Genomic DNA, 16,389 nt, shown 5'->3' with positions numbered 1-16,389 from the left:
CATCTTTTCCGATAGCCAGTCTAAAAAAAGAAAACCCGGAGTTAGTGTCGACGGCGTCAAAATTTACGACATTGTGAATATTTTGATGGCCAGTTGCGAATTTCGAGACCTTTTTGGACACTTTAAGCCTTTTGCGCAATAAAATAAAAGATAAGTATGGCGGTTAACAGACGCATAAGCGGAAAGCAACGTGAATAATCCATAGGCAGTGGTGCAGGGAATGAGGTGTGGCTAGAGAGCACGTTTATAGGGACGAAATTAAGACTACCAAACTCTTCTGGTGAACTTAGAGCATCAAAATTGATCATATGCTAGTGTTGTTGTACAGAAAACGGACAGATAAGCCAGAGGATAAGCCAGGAGATAAGGAAAAGCAATTAAACATGCATGACCAAATAGTTGACAGAAACTAGCAACAACTTTCCAGAATTGCTTTCCATTCTCATACTCCGACGAAGAAGCATAAAAAGAGAATGTGAAGATACTTTCCACTGTCAAAAACACAAAAAAACCGGCAATGAGTTTGTGTGACGTGAGAAGCTTAGATCTGTGGATATACAAGTTGAACAGGTACAGAGACAGACTGGCCACATACCCAATGGCCAGGAAGCCATTAAAATTCAACCTGGGTATCCTTGAAGCAGGTAAATTTTCAAAGGAATTCTGGAAGTTTACCTCAACATTGAATTTGTTTGCCTGTCTTCCCCAGTCTTGCGGAGAAGCACACGCCACGCAGTAGTAGCCTGTTTTGATAATCTTGTACCGCGAGCCATTATTACCATAACTGCTAAGAGTGGTGGACAAAATCCCGGTCTTCTGAGTGACTTCCTTGTTGACAATGAAGAGATACAAATCGCTGGTTTCCCATAACCCTTTGGAAACAAGCTCTTCCGTGCATATATACTGTGTAGGCAGATCGGATACGCCCACTCCCAACGCATCCATTTCTCTGTACTCATATATGACAATAGAGACAGGGGTATACTTATTACCTTCCCCCAATTGGAAAGTCTTCAAATCCACTCCTATAAAAGGTTTAGTTTCCCCATCCCAGTCTTCCTTATTATACATGGCTGTGCAAAACTGAGGCAAATCATTCGTCACAGCTGCTTTTTCTGCAAGGACGCATGATTCCCCCCAGTACACAACACCATTAATAGCAATCGGTGAAACTTCACGTAACGGTTATTTTCCATATTAGGATGCGGAGTTGATAATCAGTAAGGGATTATTATGGACAATAGGCATGTAAATAGTCATCTCTGGATACAGATTGGTCTGCACACGCAATAATAAGAAAAACTCGGGGTGACAGTAAAAATAGCAACAAACCTCCAGCATTGCATTTATCACAACAGTAATTCTAGCCAATAGGTGCTTGTTTAAGAAAGTCAGGAGGGGGATGGGGGATTTTGGGCAGATTACGCACCCAAACAAAGATTTATTCGAGTGGCTTCGGAGCCTTTATCATTGCCGATACTGAGCCGCACTCATGGTTTGCGGGGGGGTGCTCTCAGGAACACGAGGGAAGGTATCAATGCGTCGGATTTTGAATCTCTGTTACTGAACCATTTGTCGGATTTCATTCTGAAGCGTGATCTCTGATCGTGTTTTATTCAAACTCTATTCCAAGGTTTGAAAGCTTTTTAATGTGAGTCAGAGCGCTTTTAGTCACGTGATTGTTCCCGTGCCCGTAACCAAGAGAAAGCCTTTGCCTCTTGTACAGCTCTTCCACAGCGTTACACTTGTCGATGATCAAGCTGTTGGTGTTCAAGTCTTAGAAATGCCGTATGATGATGATGGTGAGTATGAAAGCCTCCCAAATTCTAGTCCCTTTCAATTTTGACTTACTAATATCTCAGACTATGTCGACTACGAAAACGAAGATTATGATGACAGCGAGTTCGTGGAGGACAACCTCAACGACGAAGACTATGCCCTGTTGTACGAAACCCTTCCCGTGTTGAAAGACCAACTTGGGGATTATAACTCAGACATCCAGGATGAAGATCTCAAAGCTGTACTTTATTACAATTACTTCGAGGTTGATAATGCACTGGCCGAAATCAGGTCCAAGTTCAAGAGGAAAAGAGGTAAGTTTGACTCAGTTTTTTCACGTCTATTTGATTTCTCGTTTGATTCACCTGGAATTTGTGTTGATTGAATATTCTGTCTTGATTAACGTTCTTGGTGCTAAGACTCATCAGAAACTACTCCTCCTCCTCCTCCAGCTACGAGCGATAAGAAACTGTCCAAGCTGCAAATTCTGGCAAGGCAGAGGACTCAGAAGAATGCCGTTTCCACAAGTTCAATAACAAGTTCGATCACAAGTTCCACAGAAGCTACAAAAAGAAGCTTTGGTTTAGAAGGAGTGCTCAAAAGAGGGTCAGCTTCTGGTGCTTCTGGTGCTACTGGTATTGGCTCTGCTACAAAACTATCTAGTTTGACGTCTGGTTCTACGCGATCTGGCTTGGCGAGCTTACGAGGTAAGTCTAGCAGGAGCTCAAAGCTGGACTTTTTAATAGCATCCAGGAAGCATGTGGTTCATACGTCATCGAAACCTGGATCGTTAACTGATTCTGAGGCTGTATCCACAGCTGTGCCTGTGCCTGTGTCTGTGTCTGTGCAACTAAGCAAGCTTGCTCAGAAGTCTGACCATTCCCAAGATGTAAAGCTTCCCGAGTTGGAGGTGAATTCTGAGACGTATTTCAGAATTACATCAATTGCGAAGACATTTCTCACCAAAATAATGATTAATGACAACTTGGGCTCGAAGAGAAGGAAACTTGAAGAATCATCTAGCATTTTCAATGTTTTCCCAGAGACTAATTACGAGATAGCGGAGAAAGCAAAGTCAAACTTTAGCAAACCCAGTCCGGATGATATTGTATTGAAGGCACAAGAGACCAACTCCCAAGAGATTGCAGTTGGAGTGAAAGCACTTAAATTGGATAGCAAGAAACCAGCAGTCACGAAACCTAAGAAGAAAATCGATGTGTCCAAGGAGTTAGGCGTTAAACTTTCGAAGCCTAGTCTTTCTTTCGGAGTGATTGGCCATGTGGATTCCGGAAAGTCGACGCTGGCAGGAAGGTTACTGTATGACTTGAAGATAGTTGACTCAAAAACGCTCCACAAGTTGACAAAAGAGAGCGAGTCCATTGGAAAAGCATCGTTTGCACTTGCCTGGATCATGGACCAGACCAAAGATGAACGAGAGAGAGGTGTGACAGTGGATATATGCCAGACCCAATTCAAGACTGAGAAGTCTCTCTTCACAATGATCGACTGTCCTGGTCACAAAAGCTTTATTCCCCAGATGATAAACGGTATTTCACAGGCTGATTTGACCCTGTTGATTGTGGACGCTGGAAAGAACGCTTTCGAGAGTTCTTTTGGTTTAAGCGGTCAGACCAGGGAGCAGATCACAATTGCTAGAAACCTAGGATTGGACAGGTTGGTTGTTGCAGTTAACAAGATGGATACAGCAGACTGGCAGCAGGACCGGTTTGAACAGATTGTGGACGAGCTTACCCAGTTCTTGGTGGACGATCTGGCTTTCGCCAAAGAGAAAATCAGATTCGTGCCGATTTCTGGTCTCAGCGGAGGCAACGTTGTTGCAAAGCAGAAGCTTTCCTGGTACAGTAAGGGAACTTTGATGGAAGTTCTTGAAGCCGAGGCAGAATTGAAGCATTCCGAGGACTCTGCTGACAGATTCAACGATGAGTTCATCATGTCCATCAATGACATAGAAACCAGCTCCGATGATGTGTTGATCTCAGGAAGAGTCAACTCTGGCAAGATTCAACCAGGAGAATCGATAGCAGTATCTCCATCAGGTGATGTGGGTGTTGTGGACAAAATTTTCGCCAATATTGAATCTCCAGGTGCTCCTAAAGCAAAGCAGGACAGAGATCTGGTGATTGTCGGGGAGTTCGTCACTCTGAAAGTGAAGAATCTTTCATTGCCAGACAATGTGAAAGTGGGAGACCTTGTGTCCAGGTCCAACTCTCCAATACAGGCAAGTATGAAGATCAAGTGCAAGATCACAACCTTCAAGATGAATCTTCCCCTGTTACTTGGATCGCAGTTCATTCTGTTCAGAAACAACATATCTGTTCCTGCCACTTTATCCAATATTGAAGGAAGGAAGAAGAAGCATTTGGGCTCCAACCAAGATGCTTTGGTGGAGATAGATTTGGTGGAAAGGCCGATTCCAGTTCTAACCTATGCCCAGGATTCAAAGCTTGGTAGAGTGGTTTTGAGAAAAAACGGAGAAACCATTGGGGCGGGAACGGTTGAGGAGGTTTTATAGAATATCTGCGTTTGATTGAGACGGTTCTATAACTCAGTATATAATCAATTAATAGTGGTGTTATTCCCACCGATGTGGTGATCGATATGACTGAGGCGATCTCATAATAGAATTAAACATTCATATCATCAGCTCATAGTATATAATCAATTGATAACAGTATTATCCCCATTATCACGATGATCCAGCACATCCTTCTGGCGTTTTTGTCGTTTCTTTCCCTTGCCTTAATAAGCTGTTTGTTCCCCATAGACACATCCTGAAGCATGTCATCTTGATGGTCCAACAGTTGGTTCACCTGTTCTGTCTGGTTTTGCAGTTGAATCCCGATCTCGCGAACTAGGGTGGTTATATCATACACAGATGTCTCCAACTTGGCAACTTTGCTCAATTCCTCGGATTTGAGGTTCATAATCAATTCTGTATTCTCCTGCTGCAATAACTGAATCTGCTGGTCCGACAGAGACTCTTTGATTTCATCGTGATGTTCCAGTTCCACACTGGGAATCTCCTCGGACAGCTGCTGCTGTGGTTCGTCATAGCTCATCGAGGTTGTGTTCAAAGAGCTCTTGTTGTACTCCATTTGCCTATTCTGTCTCTTCTCTTTCAATTCCAAGAAGCTGGTTGATATGCTGGCGAGGTTGAGAGAAAGGTACCGCAGAATTCTATTTCTGTACAGGTTCACCGTCTCCACCTTGAGCTCCTCGGCCGTTTGCAGGTCTCCATTGAAGAGCATTTTAGTCAGCATCTTGGCACTCGGCACAGCCCTTCGTTTCTGCTCCAATTCCACTCTTTTGGCCTCGTATGTCTCAATGTGTTGCAAAGACTTTGACATCTTGTTCAACTCCAGACCTATCTGCGAATCGATTTCGTCTCTTTGCGAAGCTGTCAGTCCCTTTTCACTCGAGAAATTCAACAAGTAGGCCGTTTTGATCTCATCAACAAAGTTTTTGACCGAGACCATGGCATGGTTCAACGCCAATGCCTCTTTTATGAAAGAGTCTTGAGGTGACGATGCTGTTGTCGTGGACTTCTCATGGTCGGGCAAGATCTTTCGGCTTTTGAAGTCTTCCTGGTATATGGTGATGCATTTGAAGAAGAATGGAGTCAAGTCGGTCATTTTTGTAACGAAGATCCTCCAATTTTCGTGCGTGTCCGAGATGTCCAGCTGTTCAGGTTATTTTAAGTAAGACCAGCCAGGACAGATCTGAGCAAGTCGTGTTTATCAATATTAGTCGTGTCCTGCATAATTTGGTAATAATGATGGTCGTGTGTGATCGAATAGTTTGCTAGTAAACCGTAGGAGCGGCCTCAAGAACAGCCCTTGTCACCTATAGAACTAAGTCATTGAACAAACCCAATTCCAGTGCGATCTCGGAGCCATTCACATCAATCATGGAAGAAGATATATCTGGATCCCACTGGGGTGATGCGATCTCGGCGAACCCCACGTCCAGCGTGCTATTCAGTGCTAACGATAACCCCTATGCCAACGATGTGAACGTGTTCGCAGATGACCTACAACATAATGCATTTCAGAGCGAGGAGGACGAAAATGACGAAAACAATGGCCAGACTATGGAAGAAGTGGATTTTTCTGCTGGGGGGCGAGGTTCCGGGGTGATCTACGAAGAATTGGGCCAGACCCTAAGAGATGTACATGTGGCTGATGAGGATACGGACGAAGGAGAAGTTGAAAATGGTTTGGAGATGGTTGGCCCTTCAGAAGAGGAGATTGCTGAGATAAAGGCGAAAAAGAGCGAATTGCTTTCGTCTTTGGCTGGAGGTGCTGATGATCAAGTGGCCAACCCCTTCAAGGAACCCACGCCAGAATTAAAATCTTCAGATGGTTTGTTCATGGATTCCAGTCTCACCAGATCGCCATTAGCAAACGTCTTGAAGGACCAGAATAAAGAGCCTGAGGGACCGCCAGCGCCCATAATCACATCGCCGAACAGGAAAACAAGAGTCTTCAAGAGCCATAGACCTAGGAGGACCAAGAAAAAGGAAACTGTGGAGGATGCTCCATCAGGGCCTGTCGATCCTCTGGCACAATCAACTGCATCAGGAACTCAGGATTCTCCCCAGCAGCTGGAATCCGTGCCAGATGTCCTGAAGTCTGTTGACGAACCATTGTACGATGTCCACAGAACGGGCGGATCTCCCTCTAAAACTACAGTCACTGCTGTGACGCCGATAAGAAGGAAAAGTCCTTCTACTGACAGATTTGATATCAGTGTTGGCGATCCGATAAAGGTTGGAGAGCTGACGACAGCTCATATAGAGTACACAATCAAGACCAAGACGAAGTCCCCTCTGCTGAAGAACGAGGAAACAGAGGTGAACAGAAGATACCGTGATTTCAGGTGGTTGTATCACCAACTTGTGAACAACCATCCTGGTTACATTATTCCACCTCCTCCTGAGAAACAGGTTTATGGTAGGTTCGAGGAGAAGTTCATCGAAAGCAGGAGAATTGCACTGGAGAAGATGCTGACGAAAATATCTCAGGTGGATGAACTGCAAAAGGACTATGACTTTGTGATCTTTCTATCTAGCGAAAGATTCTCGGTAGAGTCAAAAGAACGCGAAAACTTGTTTTTCCACGGGAGTTCCTCACAAAAGTCAACCACGTCTGTTGATGATGATTCAGGCAAGTTCATCGACTACAGTACTGCCTCCTTGTCTGCCGCGAATACGAGTGCCAGTGGTGGCTTCATGAGTGCGATCACAGGTGCCTTTTCATTGTCTTCGCCCAAATACATTGAAACTGATCCGTTCTTCATCGATAAACCTGCCTACATTGAGAATTTGGACCACCAGTTGAGATCTTTGGCCAAGACCTTGGAATTGATAGTGACGCAGAGAGAAGAGACGATAGCCTCACTTGACGAGTTTCTAACGACCATCCAAGCTTTCATTGATCTGGAGATCAACAACGAACTGGCCAACATCTTCACGAACTTTGAGGATCTGAACATCAAGATTAAAGAGCTTTTGGAGAGGACCAACATGCAGGAAATGCTCACTTTGGGTTCCACCATTGACGAATATTCCAGGGTAATAGGATCCATCAGGATCGTTTTCGAAACCAGGTTCAAGATTTGCAACAACATCTTGAATGTGCAATCGCAGCTGAGCAAAAAGCAGAAGAATCTCGGCAAGTTCAAGGCCAAATTTCATAACCAATTTGACAAGATTGACAAGTACGAAAGCGAGATACAATCTTTGGAAACACAGTTCGCCAAACAGACCGAGCAAAGAAATGAAATCAGCGCCACGATAAAAGACCATTTGGCGCTGTTTGAAGAGGAGAAAATAGATGATTTCAGATCAATGGTTGAGATTTATTGGGAAGGGTTATGTGAGACCCAAAAGGTGCTGATAGAGTTATGGGAAAGTTTCTACGAGAAATGCAACTTTGGAGCTGAGCCTTGATAGCAATTGGGCAAAGTGTGTATTTAACTGGACGAGATAATAGTTCCTCCCCTAATCATCTCCTTCTCATAACTTATGACCCTTCCCCTTTGTGGTAGCTACACCTTCACTAAAACGCAGTAATGATTCATCTCTTTCCCCTATAAAATTACAACTTTCTCTTCTTCGCTTCGGCGTGTTCCTCGTCAATCTCGTCATCGCTAACTTCCACCTCATTCTGGTCATATCTGGCCTTCAAACCCTTCATCTTACGTGTCTGCAGCTTGGACAAGTCCTGTTGGCCAACGTGAATACGAGCAACCTTGTCACCCATGAAATCAGTCTCCACGTTCTTCTTCTCCTTGGGTTGAAGTTGCTTAGGAACCAAGTGAGCATCCTTTTCGGCCTCAGGACTGGGCGATACATGTCTGCCCACCTTGAAGTCGAGTCTTGGTCCAATCTCCTCGAGTTCGACTCTTGGCAGCTTAGGCTCTGGGGATTTCAAAGTTTTCAATTTGTAAACTCTGAAATGAACAATAGGCAACTTGGACAGCGAGTTATCAACATCATCAAGCTCTCCGGCACTCACAGCAATTATGTGCTGTAAACTCTTGACATCAAGCATGGATGTCACCTCTCCTCTGAAGAAGTCGAGGAACAGAGACTTCAACTGCATGTATACCGGATGAGAATCGAAAACTGGCCCATTGAAAACGAACATGGGTTTCATACCAACATCGAAAGTGCGCTTCTTGAAATCCTGTAGCAGTTTGTAGTTGCTCAGAATGGAAAGCTCAACCATGTCATACAGCTGGTAGTTGAAGGTTCTGGAGAATGTGAGAGTGTTGGGTCTTTTCTTATTGTGCGATGAAAACACCAGCAAAGAGGCATCGTTCTTCTCGCTGAAGAACTCAAGCTTCGAAGGATCCTCAAAAGGAAGGATGTCGTTCTTTTTGTCAAATCTCTTGATGTCTGGCTTCTTCAGGGCACTCAAATCTATCATTGCATCGTGCGTAATCTTGTTTCCAGTCTTACCGGTAATGAAGAGAGCGGTTTTGACGTTCTCGACAATCCTTGACTCCTTCTTGTCAAGAGCTCTCTTAGAACGATTGTTCTTGGGTTTTATAGTTCTAATCATCTTCCTGTATGTGTAGAGCGTTCAAAGTCGAAATATGTAAGCCTCTTCGAAAATTTCTTAGAACTGATAAAAAAATATTTTTAGGTCGTGTAGACCCAATAGTCTTTCTGGTTGCGTGCCCTGTGTAGGTATTCAAATTTGGCAGTGCTCATCGAGAGAGAACTGAGTGAGATGTACACATTCACAGAGCACCAAAAAATCACCAAAAGAGCACTCCATAAGCAGCTTATGTCCTCTATTTTCAGTGCGAAAAAGCTCAAGGCAAGTGCTAATGGCACCTCCAACGCGTCTTTCTCAAGTGGAGACCAGGGTAAGGCGACTCAATCGATACCTTCTCAGTCCTCAACTGAGCTCACCAGATCAACAAGATACAAGGTCTCAAGACTGATTGCGGCGCCCCAGGCTCTCAGAGTGAACGATGGGTCTTTGAAGGATGCCTTGGTGGATTCCAGTTCTGGTTATGCCCTTGTAGTCTCGTTGGATCATGTTCTGGTGTGGAAGTACGCAACCAATGACAGCATACCTGAAGTCGCGACCTTTTCATACAAGCCAAACGAGTATAGTGTTCCTGCGAAGGCAGTATTATTGCCAAGTCTCCCAGGTTCAAAGTATCCAGGTTTGGTGGTCATTGATGCTGTATCTGGTAGGGTGCGATACCACGAATCGGTGGTCTCTGCGCCTGCTGTTGGATTTCTGAACGGAAAAGAGCTAGATCTCAAGCTCAACAAGGAGTTCGTGGATAAAGCCGAGTTCGTTGGCAACTTCACTGTTCTTATCTCGACCTCTGCAAAAAGGCTCTTTGCGTTGCACTTGGCTGATGGCGCGGGTAGACCATGCCTCAGCAAATCTGAGATCCAGAGCTCTCAAAGATCTTTTTTGGGAATTGTCTTTGGTAACAATGTTTATGACATGCGGAACTACCTGAACTCTTCGAGAATAGTTGCCTTGAGATCAGGAAGAGAGCTAAATTCTGGAATGAGGGAACTTATAGTTCAGGATTCTGACGGCAATTTGTCGCTTTTCCAACAGGGTAATGGTTCTGTGGTTCCAATTTCATCTCATAATATCAAGAATGATCTATGTTCTCCTATCGCTGAGATATACCCTCACATCCGTCTGAGTTTCCGTGTTGAGGACCTTCAACTGTTGGCCTCTCAGGGCCTTATTCTACTGGCCAGCTTTGATAAAGAGCCTTCCACTTTGGAGAGATATCTCATTCTATTCACCATATCTGTTGATGAGACTGGTGTCAGTGTTCATTCATCCTATCGGCTTACTAGCTATATTGCCCATGGAGATGATAAAAACTCTTTGTTCTTGCCCTCGCCTTACTCCACTGCGTTCGTTGTTTCGGGAGGTGCTGTTGTGCTCACTGATGTCCCTCTGAGCTTATCTGCGAACGAGCTTCATTCGAGAAAGTGGGAAGATTTTGTGCGCTTCAGGTCCAATGTCACTATTCTCGGCTTTGGTTGCGAAGACCAGACTGATTATTCAAACGCCTCGTGTATTGCTGTCTCTGATGGATATGGTCTGTTGCGTGTTGAGAAGTACAGTGATGATGCGGAGCCTCCGTTGGAACTCGAGTTCAACGATTCTGTCTCTTTGATAAAGTCCCACATTGAACAGGCGATAATATTTGGCGGCGAGGATGTTACTGAGTTGAACCCATTGTTTTTCGATCTTTCATCAGGCCTGCGGTTGCTCTCTGATGATGTTCAGGAAGCCATTCAGCTGACCGTGGCTGAGATATTAACAAGCGAATCGAGGTACTTACCGTCTTTCGTACCGTCTCTGGAATCACATCTGAAAAAGCGCTTTACTGCACTGAAAAACCTAGCTTATTATGTTCGCACCAACTTCCTGGAGTACATTGATGAAGACATCAAGCTACTGGTTCTCAATTCTTTGGAGAAAATTGCGATTGCCAAAAGGTTCTACGGCAATTTCAACAATCCGGATTCCACAGATTTCGTGGAAACTTTGGAAGCAGCAATAAAGGTGGTCACCGGAACGAACGATGGTTCAGCAGTCATTCGTGATTATTTTTCAAAGGATGTAACCTCTATTTTAGATGTTCTGTCAGCTTTCCTGGGCCAGTTGTTGAACAGTGATGCTCTTGAGAAAACTCATGTGGACTCTGTGGCCAGCCTGATGCAAGATGTTCTAGCCCATGCTTATCTTGAGATCGAAAGGGACATCCGGTATTCGTGTTTGGGTATTAAAAGCTACTCTGGATCCAATATCAATCCACCAATCTCGCTCGAGAGTGATTTGTTTTTCAAAGTGGACCAGCTTTTGGGTAGGTTTGGATCGGGAAATGCTGATCAACTGAAGAATGCTGATAACGAGAAAACCATCATTGCAGCTGGATTAGCGGAAAGTTGTTACTATGCCTTTAACGATGCTTTGCAATGGAACTCCAAGCGACCAGAGAGTTCATCGAAACTCGAGATCTCCAAGAATTATGGTCTGATCTATGATGAGACCTTCAAGAACTGGGTTACTTTGGCTCTTCTGGCAAACCATCAAGAAAGCATTCTCACTTTGGCTGAGTTCTTTGAAGATTTTGAGACATTGTGCATGGTTCTTGAAGCAAGGAGGACGGAACTTGTATCTCTGATAGAATTCGCCCGGGAAAATGAAAAACCGGAGTTTGAGTTGAATCTGGAGGAGGTCTACTTGAGTTTTGAAAGTTACATGAACAAGTTTGGATACCAATTTGCTGCCACAATGTATGAATATTATATTTCGGAGGACAAACTGAGCATGGCGTTCTTAGAGTTTCCCAAGTTCAAGCCATACTTGAATGAGTTCCTGTCTGATGGAAGACACGGCGATGTTTCATGGATCAAGAATGTTCTTGAGAGGGACTACGAGAAGGCTGCCAGTACCCTTATTGCTGTCAGTCAAACCCCCAATCAGAATTACAAGAACAAGATGCTTGAGCTGAGCATCGCCAAATTGTCTATCATTGCATTCGCAAAGGGTGGGAACGATGCTTCGGAACTGCTGAGAGGCATCAAAGTTCAAATGTCCACGGTCAACCTCCAACAGATGATAGAGGAAGAACTGAGTGTGTTTGTTGCTGATGAATCCAACGAAAAGAAGGTAAGCTTTTGGAAAAATGAGTTTTCGACCACGTATCTGAAGAGCCATAAGTACGAAGGACTCCAGCCATTTTTCGCACGATACATGGAAACTCTGGGCGAGAAATACCCGTTATCCATACCCGATTTGATTAATTTTCTGACTCTGGTGGATCAAAAAACCGTCAATATGGAGGCATTCTTTTACAATGCATTCAAGCTGATTGTGTTGCTGAAAAGAGAATCGTATCCGGTTTCTCCTAGGTTCATTGATGTGGCAGAGAGAATTATCTGGCTGAGATTGCTGGTCAGAAACGACTGGGACTCCATATCAGACTCCTCCAATAACGTGATACTAGAACGGGTACATGAATCAAGCTTATTCAAAACTGTGTTTTTATTGATGAATGCCCAATTTATCGACACAAGTGCATTGAGCGAGTCGCTGATATTCATTCCCTTCGGTGACGATATAGCAAAGCTTTTCTCTACAAGACTTTCAGATGACGACGTCAAACTTGTTATTACCGGAGAAGTTAACGCGGAGTTCGATCAAAGCTTGCAAAAGGCTGCGAAGGATATTGATTCTGAGCAGGCCAGTCTGGACGAGCTGAACAAAAAATACAACCTAGGAGAATGGGTCAAATCCATTGTGTCTACGGTATCATGAATTTAGCATATGTATTACATTCTAAGAAATGAACAAGTTGAAAGAACATTGAACGCCAAGCCCAATGACAAAACGACCAAATATTCAATCTTTAAACTTGTAGCTTCCACTAGAGAGTGTGATGGAACCTCCACGGTAGGAACCTCTCTTCATCTTATTCTTGTTTTTAGTGAAATCCTTTCCGCGTACCTGCAAAAGACGTTCACTAGCCTTCTCTCCCCATGTACCGGCAGCACCTTTGTAACCGTTGTCGAGTAGAGCCTGGTCCTCGAAAGATATCTTCTCTCTTTCTATTCTAGAGAAATGGTGTCTTTGACCCTTCAATTCAGGTGATTGGGATCCTGCAGAGGAAAGAGAAGCAGTGGCAGACGATGGAACATCTTTCTGAACCTTCTTTGGTGGTTCTTCACTTTCGGAGTCTGAGCTGGATGATTCGTCTTCCGATAAAGCTCTCTTCTTTGAATTCTGTTTCTCTTCCACTTCCGAGTCACTCGAGTCACTAGAGTCACTAGAGTCGCTGGAGCTTGAGCTCGAGCTCGAGCTGTCGGAGTCACTAGAACTAGAGCTGGAATTGTTGTCTGACTCCTTCTTCTCTTCCTCCTTTTTGTCGCTGTCAGACTCGCTGTCCGATGAGTCTGAAGAGTCTGAAGAGTCCGAAGAATCCGAAGACTCCGAAGAATCCGAAGAATCCGAAGAGTCTGAAGAGTCCGAAGAGTCTGACGAACCTGAGTCTGGCGATTCAGAGGCCTTCACTTTCTTCTCTTCTTCTTTGGTTTCCTCCGCTTCGGACTCAGAGTCGGACTCAGAGTCAGAGCTCGAGCTTGAATCAGAATCAGAATCAGAGTCAGAATCAGACTCAGAAGAATCACCCTCCGAATCTGATCCTTTTTGCAAGTTCAAGAGCTCTTGCAAACTCATGTCAACGACTGCCTTCTCTGTGTCTATCCCACTCTCCTTGAGCTCCTTCTTCAGGGCCTTTGTACTCTTGCTCAAGTTGTATGCATCCAGTTGGTGCAATATTAGTACCAAGACATCTTCTTTAGCGAACATCGTATGCGCTTTTCAAAATATTTGTAGGTAGTAAATTTTTCAGCTGCATGTCTGTCTCTTCTAACTAAACCAAAGAAAAATTGTCAACCTAATTAGCCTGGGCACGTCTTTTCTTATCGCGATTGTTGGAAAGACATGGTCGTTATCATTTTCAGATCAAGGGTTGTCTCCAAAAGGGCGAGCAGGAAGCCCCGTGAGCACCAATCTTTACGGTACGGCAAGAAATGGATTTTTTCACACAGAAAAGAGTCTCAAAGAGGAAGAAGACAGGCTGTTTTACATGTAAGTTTGAGCTTTTTCGGCAAGACGGAGCGATATCGCGGAGTTACTAACTCGTGCCCCTTCTGAAAAACAGGCCGCAAAAGGAAGATCAAGTGTGACGAATCTTCCCCCGAATGCCTCAACTGCTCCAGGGGGACTTTCAAATGCATTTGGCCAGACAATCAGTCTTCATTGCCGCATACTGCGGAATTCAAGGTGGAGAAATACGACTCCGCCAAACGTTCCAGAAAAAGCCGCTTTGTTGATTCAGGGATAGTAACTCGGCGGAACAAACGACCAAAAAGAGCTATCCAGATCGTGGCTCAAGTTGGGTTCGTCCAAAATGAAAATTCGGGTCCCGGATCTCAAGAACAGTCGCTAACGGCCAAACAAGAACGTTCTGAGAATATTGAGTCTGATCAACGAGCCCTCATAGAATCGATATTGCTGTCTCCGCTGCCGATGGATAACTACCATAATTGGATCCCCGGAGTGACTCTGGATCTGCAAAGTGCGCATTTGTACTATCTTTATGTGAACTATTTCGTCCCATCTATTAGTCCGCAACCTTTTGTCTCCAAATATATGCAGCCTTCGGCCCTATTCATCTCTGCTGGATCCCAGAGTCAGGGTTTGAGAGAACTGTTCTATCTTTGCAGTGCCTATTATCTCTCTCATTGTCGACCTGAAATGAACCAGAAGGCAGAATTGCAATATGTCAAGTCAATTGGGATCATTAACCATGAGTTGGAGACGAATGGTTCCGGATATACAGAAGACTGGATGGGTGTGGCTTCTCAGTTATTGTGTATATCCAGTAGGATATATGCCAGATCTTGGGAGAAATCCACAAAGAACCTCGCAATCTCATATAAACTATTGCTGAAGAAGAAAAAACAAGCGGTGATTGAAGAGATAAACGATACGTCTTCACTGCAGATGGACAAATCTTCTTTGGATATCAGTTCTCCTCGCGATATTATCTTTTTTGACTCTTTCGCCTATAACTACGCTATATGTCTGCTATGGTGCAGCCCAGAGCGCTTGAAGATTTTGCCCTCGCCCTTCGTGGTATTTGACCGCATTGGACGTGACCTCTTTGAGCATTACCGTGCTGGCTTTTGGATGAACAGCCCGTGTTTTGGGGCAGCTTTTGAAGCGTTTGAGCTTGTGGCCAAGATCTCCTGGCTGTCCAAACAGACGACACCGTTGGCTCCGGGCTTGATATTCGAGCTGGAATCGAGGGCAAGAAACTACACTCCCCCAAAAATGCAGTCTGTTGGTATTCAGTCTTCTCAGAAACAGAAACTGATAGATTACAGCATACTAATGGGAATTGCCACGGCTAAGGCAGCGCTGATTTTGATCTCCAAGCTTTTGCGCCCAAATCTGACAGAGCAGGATCCCTTAATTCAGGAATGTGTGGAGGGTTGTTACGATGCAATGAAACAGATCTCTTTCTCATCCCACTGCTTTGCAATTGGAGGGTGGGCTCTAACTGTTGCTGGGGTAGCAGCGATCAAAAGGGAACATCGTGATTACTTTCTGGATGCTCAAAGAAAAATTGATAACATGCATCATTCCTACACTTTTGCTTCAGTCAGAGAGTTCATGCTTGCAGCCTGGGGCAGTAAATCTAGTCTGGGACTCGGTTTAGATATACTTTTCATAGCCGAATTTACAGAAGCGGTTCTGATCATTTGAGCCGCGCGTGCATATGCAAAGATATGCGGGTGGATGACCCTGTGCGGCTTTTCGGGCTAATTGAAAATTTTGGTTTGCTCCTGTGCCGGAGCCATAGATTGGAATTTCGATGTCAGATATATTACTATGAGTGGACTAGTGTGTCATATAATCATCTACACGCATTCCAAAATCATCAAATATCTTGCATTCACACATCCAGTGGAATTATAGGCCCTATGAGTTTCAAAAGCTTAGATATAAGATACCACACTATATAATGTAAGTGCTCAAGGAGTTTTCCCAGCTAGAAAGGTGCCGCCTCTAAAACCAACTCATCAGTCTCAGATCTAATGAATGGAATTTCGAAGTTGTCAGTGGTAATCGCCACAAATGCTGCCTGGGCTCCCTTGGATGCCTCCTTTGGTCCTGAGTACCTGTTGAGATTTGTAGCACAATAACCTGGGTCAACCGCAACCACCTTGATTCCGTAATTCTTGGAGTTCCACAGGTTCCGAATATTGATGGACAAAATATTGAGAGCGGCCTTAGAAGCATTGTACGCAAAAAAAGACTTTTCATTGTTCCCCCACTTGTTAACCAGTGCTTCCGTACTGCTTCCAAGACCCGAACTGATATTTAAAACTCTGGGTGCCTTGGACTTGATCAGCAATGGCTCAAATTTGTCCATAATAATGGCAGCAGAAACGAGATTGGTATTGAGAATTCTGGCGAATTCGGCCCTAGTCTGAGTTGTGGAGTAGGGGCCAAC

General features: G+C 44.4%; 10 protein-coding genes across 10 annotated transcripts; 5 read left to right on the top strand and 5 right to left on the bottom strand.

Annotated features, from left to right (window-relative positions):
• Positions 1–294: 294 nt before the first annotated feature.
• KUCA_T00004174001 (uncharacterized protein) lies at positions 295–1,071 on the bottom strand (the record flags this gene model as incomplete). The annotated part of the gene is made up of 1 exon (XM_022600880.1): positions 295–1,071. One exon carries the CDS (start codon positions 1,069–1,071, stop codon positions 295–297), a length of 777 nt encoding a protein of 258 aa, XP_022460182.1.
• A 712-nt stretch (positions 1,072–1,783) lies between these two features.
• Positions 1,784–2,164, top strand: KUCA_T00004173001 (uncharacterized protein; the record flags this gene model as incomplete). The annotated part of the gene is made up of 2 exons (XM_022600879.1): positions 1,784–1,802; positions 1,863–2,164. 2 exons carry the CDS (start codon positions 1,784–1,786, stop codon positions 2,162–2,164), a joined length of 321 nt encoding a protein of 106 aa, XP_022460181.1.
• Positions 2,165–2,749: 585 nt separating this feature from the next.
• KUCA_T00004172001 (uncharacterized protein) lies at positions 2,750–4,312 on the top strand (the record flags this gene model as incomplete). Its single annotated transcript, XM_022600878.1, has 1 exon — positions 2,750–4,312. One exon carries the CDS (start codon positions 2,750–2,752, stop codon positions 4,310–4,312), a length of 1,563 nt encoding a protein of 520 aa, XP_022460180.1.
• Positions 4,313–4,445: 133 nt separating this feature from the next.
• KUCA_T00004171001 (uncharacterized protein) lies at positions 4,446–5,432 on the bottom strand (the record flags this gene model as incomplete). The annotated part of the gene is made up of 1 exon (XM_022600877.1): positions 4,446–5,432. The coding sequence occupies one exon, from the start codon at positions 5,430–5,432 to the stop codon at positions 4,446–4,448; it is 987 nt and encodes a 328-aa protein (XP_022460179.1).
• Positions 5,433–5,707: 275 nt separating this feature from the next.
• KUCA_T00004170001 (uncharacterized protein) lies at positions 5,708–7,750 on the top strand (the record flags this gene model as incomplete). Its single annotated transcript, XM_022600876.1, has 1 exon — positions 5,708–7,750. One exon carries the CDS (start codon positions 5,708–5,710, stop codon positions 7,748–7,750), a length of 2,043 nt encoding a protein of 680 aa, XP_022460178.1.
• A 148-nt stretch (positions 7,751–7,898) lies between these two features.
• On the bottom strand, positions 7,899–8,867 carry KUCA_T00004169001 (uncharacterized protein; the record flags this gene model as incomplete). Its single annotated transcript, XM_022600875.1, has 1 exon — positions 7,899–8,867. The coding sequence occupies one exon, from the start codon at positions 8,865–8,867 to the stop codon at positions 7,899–7,901; it is 969 nt and encodes a 322-aa protein (XP_022460177.1).
• Positions 8,868–9,095: 228 nt separating this feature from the next.
• On the top strand, positions 9,096–12,623 carry KUCA_T00004168001 (uncharacterized protein; the record flags this gene model as incomplete). Its single annotated transcript, XM_022600873.1, has 1 exon — positions 9,096–12,623. The coding sequence occupies one exon, from the start codon at positions 9,096–9,098 to the stop codon at positions 12,621–12,623; it is 3,528 nt and encodes a 1,175-aa protein (XP_022460176.1).
• Positions 12,624–12,707: 84 nt separating this feature from the next.
• KUCA_T00004167001 (uncharacterized protein) lies at positions 12,708–13,673 on the bottom strand (the record flags this gene model as incomplete). The annotated part of the gene is made up of 1 exon (XM_022600872.1): positions 12,708–13,673. The coding sequence occupies one exon, from the start codon at positions 13,671–13,673 to the stop codon at positions 12,708–12,710; it is 966 nt and encodes a 321-aa protein (XP_022460175.1).
• Positions 13,674–13,897: 224 nt separating this feature from the next.
• KUCA_T00004166001 (uncharacterized protein) lies at positions 13,898–15,638 on the top strand (the record flags this gene model as incomplete). The annotated part of the gene is made up of 2 exons (XM_022600871.1): positions 13,898–13,955; positions 14,029–15,638. 2 exons carry the CDS (start codon positions 13,898–13,900, stop codon positions 15,636–15,638), a joined length of 1,668 nt encoding a protein of 555 aa, XP_022460174.1.
• A 286-nt stretch (positions 15,639–15,924) lies between these two features.
• KUCA_T00004165001 (uncharacterized protein) lies at positions 15,925–16,308 on the bottom strand (the record flags this gene model as incomplete). The annotated part of the gene is made up of 1 exon (XM_022600870.1): positions 15,925–16,308. The coding sequence occupies one exon, from the start codon at positions 16,306–16,308 to the stop codon at positions 15,925–15,927; it is 384 nt and encodes a 127-aa protein (XP_022460173.1).
• Between the last annotated feature and the right edge of the window lie 81 nt (positions 16,309–16,389).

Source organism: Kuraishia capsulata, genomic scaffold (assembly GCF_000576695.1).
Source record: "Kuraishia capsulata CBS 1993 genomic scaffold, Kuraishia_capsulata_scaffold_5, whole genome shotgun sequence".
Classification (NCBI taxonomy): Eukaryota; Fungi; Ascomycota; class Pichiomycetes; order Pichiales; family Pichiaceae; genus Kuraishia; species Kuraishia capsulata.
The sequence above is the reverse complement of the archived record's forward strand: the minus strand, read 5'-3'. Positions and strand labels throughout refer to the sequence as shown.